General features: G+C 57.1%; 1 protein-coding gene across 1 annotated transcript in view; it reads right to left on the reverse strand.

The window, feature by feature from the left end:
* Positions 1-6448, reverse strand: part of ALX4 (ALX homeobox 4) — a 14000-nt gene that overhangs the window by 4455 nt on the left and 3097 nt on the right. Inside the window, 1 exon segment of the mRNA XM_035902944.1 lies at positions 5753-6063. Within this exon segment, the coding sequence (XP_035758837.1) occupies positions 5753-6063 (311 nt within the window).

The following is a 6448-nucleotide window of genomic DNA, read 5'->3' on the forward strand; positions in this document are numbered from 1 at the left end:
AAGCGCAGGCTCCCGTGGCCGTGCCCAGATCTGCAGCCCAACCTCTGAAGCTGTCAGCGTGGGTTTTGTGCTCTTGGTTTCCCTGGGCCTGCCGGCGCCGCGGGGAGGTTTCCTGGGGCCAGCTGAGGTGGAACATGGTCTCCAGCACAGGGTTTTCCTCTGCTGCTCCTCATTCACACATTGAATTGAACTAGCGCTGGCAGAGCAAAATGGTTTAAACTGGCAGTTCCCAAATTGCAGTCCCCACGTGGCTGGTGGGCTGGGAAGCTGTGGCAAACTGTCGCGTTAGGCTGGAAGGAGGAGTGTCTTCAGTCCAAGCGCTGGTGCCGAGGGCACTGGAGGTGCTCCAAGGGCTGGCAGCGAGCCACCGCTCCAAAATGCTTGTAACAAGGTTGGGACCACTTGTTAAAGTTCTCCTTTCTCCTCTGGTCCAAGTTCTTTTAGGCTGCTTGTATCTTGCAGCTACGTTTCCCCAGGCCTCTGCAAGTGCTCCAGGGAAAACAGGGCAGGCAGGGCAATATATAACATGAAAACCAACTAATCCTAAGTATTTCCTTGCAGCCTCAATCTTAGAAAACACCTGCTTTTAAACAGCAAATCTAAAACCCAATAGAAGTCCATTTTCCTGTCGCCTTTAGCCAAGAGAGGCAGCTATGGGACAGGGATGTGGCAGCGGAGGCTGCAGCAGTCGGTGCAGCGTGTCCTCTGGGGTCAGGATGGGGCAGGGATAAGCAGCCACTGTGGGCTGCATCTCCATGTTAACAATTAGAGTGGGAGTGTAGGGTAATGTCATGTATCTGACTCCTGCAGACAATGCTTTGATAAGCCCCGATGTACCAAATCAGCCCTATAAAAATCTACAGAACAGAAAATGTTTCATGTCTCCATAAACATTCAGCCATATGCTGGTACCTAAATCCATATGCATACACAGCTGATGTGCGGCGGGAGGCAGAGAGGCCAGGAACGGCCTGAGACACTGTCCTGGTTTCGGCTGGGATAGAGTTAATTTTCTTCACAGTAGCTAGCATAGTGCTGTGGCTGGTCTGCCCCTGCCACCAAGCCCCACATGCCCCACACAGGGCACGGGTGGATGGGCTGAGCCAGGACCTCACCCAGGCCCCTCTGGCCATGGCTGGATGGTTGGGGACTGTATTGCTGCATTCGTCCTTCCTCAAAGTTAAAGAAAAAGGTGATTTACCCTCCCTCCTGCCCGTCCCAGCGCAGCGATGGAGAGCGAGGCTGGCCTCTGCACGTGTGACGGTGGGTTGGCAGCAGCCATGGGGCTGGATCCAGCCCCACGCCCTGGGCTCCAGCTCCCCTCGCCACATCGCTGCCCGGCAGCAGGCGAGCGCTGCCCACCGCGTCCAAGCCTCCCGCTCTCCCCTGGCAGCCTCGCAGCATCCACTCTGCCCGTCCCTGTCCCCCGAGTCACGCTGCCCTCCTCACTCTGCTCAGTCCATGTGTCTGTCTGTCTGTCTGTCCCCAGGACCCCATCCCTCTGCTACCAGCCAGGCCGTCTTCCCTCCTCCCGGGGATGGCCACCAGCCCTTTGCTTTCCAGCCTGCAAGAACACAGCCAGAATTCATCCCTGAGCACTGAAACTGGACACCATTTTATCAGTGGCCTGGAATGGGAAATTGGAGCCTGGGATGAGAGAATTGAATAACTTGAGCTTGTTTTCATTTCATGTTTAATTTCCTGCAGGCTTAGCTCAGTCTTTCCGCTCCTTCCACCAGCCTCCCAGGGTTTTATGGGGGAAAAGGGATCAAGATATATTACTTCTTGCTTTGCTTTGCTTTTTTTCTTTTCTTTTTTTTCCAAGGCAGTGATTTCGCTACAGCAGAGTTTGACATTTCCCTCTCACTTTCATGCCCCGGCTGCATCACAGGGTCACCGCCGAAAACATTTCATTAACGGTCCCAGCAATCATAAGGCTGGCTCTGAGGCGGGGTGGCTGAGGGGTTATATTCCCTGGCCGCAAAGCCTCCTTCCAGCCCATCTCCTTCTCCTCTGGCACAGGGAAAGCCAGGAGGCCGAGATACTCACAGCCCAAGAGGGATGAGCAGCCGGTGCCAGGCTGGCACGGCCTTGGGGATGTGGATGTGTGTGGCTGCATGCAAGGGGAGGGAGCCATGTGTGAATACATGTGCATGCCTACCGTGTTTCTCTACTGCCACCGCCTCAGACATCTGCTGCAGCCCTGGATGGGCTGGAAGAAGCTCAGGCAGTTGCTGGTACCGAGCAGGAGCTCTTTGCGGGGCTCTGCAGCCCCAGATGTGGAAGAGGAGGAGAAAGGAATGGGATGCACATGGTATGTAGGACCTACATGAAAACAGCATCCGCTGCACACCCTTGCAGGTTTGTTTCTGAGCCCTAGCAGCCTTTTCCAGGCTGGGTGGCTCTGCCTCTGTGCAGGGCTTATGCACGGCTCCCACTTTGGAAAACAGGGATGTACAGTAGCTTAATGGTACTTGGCAATGAGGGGCCAGGTCATGGGGGGCAGGGAGGGAAAACATTGCATTGCATTGCAGGGGGAATTAGCTTTGACATTGTCAGGCACCAGCACTGATGGCTGAAAACCAAAGCAGGGAGAGAAATGGGGAGGAGAGGGGCCAGGCTGTGGGATGCCACTGCTCTGCAGAGAGCATGGCCCACCCCGTGCCCGCTGCTGGCATGAGCTCTTCTCCAGACACCAAGATCTCCGGCAGCTATTTCGCTAATGAAGCGTGAGCTTGGGAAAGGGATGGAAAAAAACCCCAGAGCTGCCACTTGCCTGTCTGGGCTCCGCATCTGCTCCTGCTTGCAGTGTGGAGGCTGGTTGCACTCCCCAGGGAGCCAAGCCTGGCCAGAGGGGACCACCTCCAGCCAAAAGCTGGCTCATCCGTGGGAGGGAGCATCACGCCTCAAACCTGCTCGCCTGCCTGCTGCTCTGCTTTGCTTAGTTCAGCCTTGCAGGCACCTGAAGCTGGCCTCCATGAAATTATCCCAGGGCACTCGCCATCCCTTAGAGGACTGTACCTTCCTTGGGAGAGGGACTGTTGAGCTCCCCTCAAAGCCCATGGGGCTGCAGTAGATGTGTGCCCAGACACCCCACAGCAGCCAGAGCCCCTGCCAGCTTGGTGGAGGGCCTCTGAGCACAGAGCAGCTATTTGGCTTGCAGGAGGAAAGGAGTAAGGGGTTTGTGGCTTATTTGTGATTTCTGCCCTCGTCTTGGTCCTGGCTGGGCCCTTGGTCCTTGCAGTAGGCATTTTCTTTGCCATCAGTCTCCTGCCCCATGCCCGTACCTGCTCTTGAGCTCTGAGCTGATGGCTCTCGGTGCTGCAGTGCTGGCATGGGGAGGCCCCCACAGAGCAGAGCTGCCCAGAGGTGTGGGAGGCCAAAGCCAAGCCTAAACAAGCTATAACACAACCCAGAGCTTGAGAGAGGCGCTAGGGTGATTCACTACAGCCCCATCCCCGAAAGCCTTCCTCATGGGAAGCGCAGCCCTGTGCCATCAGCAGAAGAGCCCTGTGCCACCCCAGGCTGTGTCCCCATGCCTCCTGGGGCTGCCACCACCATGCCAAGGCTGATCAGCTCACTAGCTGGCAGCCCCAGCCCCCTGGGAATTCACATGAAATACCCAGCACCCAGGGTGCCCCTGAGCCTGCCCAGCCAGCACCCACAGCCCTGGGCACGAGCCTGCTGGTTCTCGCTCTCCGGTGATAGGGAGCCTGCATTTCTACTGACGGCAGGGCAGCCCTTCATCGCAAGGCTGGGTGGGTGCCAGCCTGCAGCCCAAGGGATGGGGTCCTTCCCAGTGGGCTGGGGGAATGAATGAAATGCAAGTGCTCCCCCTTTCACCCCGGGGTAAGTGCTTGAGCTGCCAGGCCACTTAGACAAGTCCCTCAGCCGCTCCGTTACATGAGCCCTGTCATCGCCATCACAAGCGAGAGGTGTGAGCTGGTGGTCACAAGAAGAGAGGCTGTTCTCAGCTGCCCATGGCAGCGGGCTGCTGGGGTGCTTATCTCAGGGCAGGGTGAGTTTACACCCTCCCTCCGCCAGATTTCCTGCTGGCTGCTTGGGGACGTGCTTCTGCCTCCTCCACAGTGTTATCCGATGGTAAAGTGGGGGTTTTTCCCTGAGATCGTGGGCCGTGTGTAATGAACTTGTGGGTTGCATCTGCCTGGCCTGGCTCTGCTAGCCAGCCCTGCACGCTAGCCGGGATGTGCCAGCTGCACACCCTGGCTCAGAGGCGAGCAGGAGGAGCTCGCCACCCTCCAGCACCTCATTCTCATTCCTGAGCACAAGGAATTTCATGCCCTGTGCAGTTGGTAAGGCAACACTGCGCCTGGCCTCCCAGGAGACCCCATCAGCACCTGTGATGTGTCCCTGGGAAATCAGGGGCCGTGTCCAGTGGCAGAAGTAAAGAGCTGACATTTGTAGCGTTGCCTTCCTCTGCCCATCCCTCAGCGCTCAGCATGCTACGCGTGGGACCAACGGGAATCACGCTGCTTTCTACTGAAATGCAGCCATGTCCAGCCTGAAGAGAAACAGCTGTGGGGAAGAAGAGCACACCAGCCCTGCAAACCAATTTAGGCAAGCAGACAAGAAAAATCCTGTAGCTAGTCAAAACTGGAAGTGAATGTACAGAGAAGAACGGACTTATGCAAGGATGCTGGCCTGACTGCTTCAACTGTTCGCAACAACCGCTTGCAAAGGTTAGAGCAGAGGGCGAGCTGGACTGCCTGGGACCTGGGAGTCTTCCTGGTACACGAGGATAATCAGATGCCTCCACACGCCAGCTATTCTGGATGCTAACGCAGGTGCTGGGGGTGGTGAGCTGATAAATGCCTGCAGACGGAAGTCACAGGATTAGCTAGACTGGAGAACGAGAGCCTAAGCTTCAGCGGGACCTTTGATGGCCATCGAGGCGTGAGCTGTGGATGTCCGCTCCAAGTGATGGTGCTCCTTTCTGCAAATGCTTCTGAGCTCTGCCAGGCCTTCGGTTTAACCTTGATTCAGAGGAAGGAGCAGCATTCAGAGAATCATTCCCTCCTTCAGTGTGGAGTTTGGCTCTGCTGGACCCCCAGGTAGTTCAGGGGAGCTAGTTCATGGGAGCTGGCACCTGCATGGGTAGAGGCAGTGAGACTGCAGCACAGCTGTTTGACTCTCCTGCTGCTCTCAAGATGGTGGGAGCACCTTTTTGCTTCATCCAGTCTCAGTGCCTGCTTAGCCCAGCAGGGAGCAAGAGCTGCCTCTCCTGTATCCCCTCATGCTCTCTTGTGCTGAACGTCCTGGTTGCCTCCGCATCCCCATCTTGCCAGGAAAAGCCCACACTGTGGGAAAGCTTGCTCCCACTCAGACTAATGAACCTGTGCCCCAGGCTGAGTCTCATGAAGAAAGCAGGTTTTGTAATAGCTTCGTTTAGGGTGACGGTGAGGCTTACCTGCCTGCTGCCCTGCTAGCTCAAGGACAAGAGGCCTCTCTGTGAATGCTGCAGCTCGGGACACCAGCCCAAAAAAGGAGCTGATGCTAGTGTCAGACATGGAGGTACCTCCCCATCCTGTGCCTGTGCCTCAGCATCCTGGAGAGGTGTGCCAGTCTGCAGCACGGGCTCTGTGTAGGGTTTGGTTGCCTGTAGGCTCTGGTGGGGCTACAGGTGACCTCAGGGACAACAAATTTGCAGGTCTCACGTTTCCATTCCCCAGAGAGCAGGGGCTTGTTTGCAGCTCACCCACCCCTCGCCCAGCCCCAGGGCATCCCCCATTACCTGCACACGAGCCTCGGTGAGGTCTGTCCTCATGGCTAGCTGCTCCCTGGCATAGACGTCTGGGTAGTGGGTCTTCTGGAAGACCTTCTCCAGCTCCTCCAGCTGGTAGCTAGTGAAGGTGGTGCGGTTCCGCCGCTTTTTGCCCTTGTTGCTCTCCGAGTCGGCCTTGTCCATGGGGCTGGGGAGGTCCGTGCTGGCCCTGTCCTGGGACGCTTTGACCCCGGCCTCCTTCACGCTGAGGTAGCTGCTGTCCATTCCCGAAGGGTCAGAGCTCGGCTGCAAGTCAGCCTCTCCCAAACTGCTCTCCTTGCCTATTTGGGTGGGAGGGTGGGGAGGGGAAGAGAGGAGAGGAGGGCAGGTTGGAGCAGGGTAGGCAGAAGGGGAAGAGAGAGAGAAGGAAACAGATGTAAATCTTTTGACCAATTAATTGGTTCAACCAATTAAAGCTAGCCATGGCAGCTGGGCAGTGGTCCCCAAATGAAGGCAGAGAGGCTGACACCACCCCTGGCACAGGTGGGAGGCAAGGCAGAGGGGTGCCCTGCATGGGCACAGGAAAGCTGCTGGCCTCGGCCTCAGAGGGTGCTGGAGCTCAGCTCGGGGGTGACATGGGTGCCTGGCTGGGCTGTATGCAAGGGAGGAGGTGGCTGTTATGCCAGGTGGGCTGACTGCAGCCCATGGACACCAGCACAGCTGGGG

The sequence above is a fragment of the Egretta garzetta genome, unplaced genomic scaffold (genome assembly GCF_000687185.1).
Source record: "Egretta garzetta isolate BGI_Z169 unplaced genomic scaffold, ASM68718v1 scaffold329, whole genome shotgun sequence".
NCBI classification, from domain to species: domain Eukaryota; kingdom Metazoa; phylum Chordata; class Aves; order Pelecaniformes; family Ardeidae; genus Egretta; species Egretta garzetta.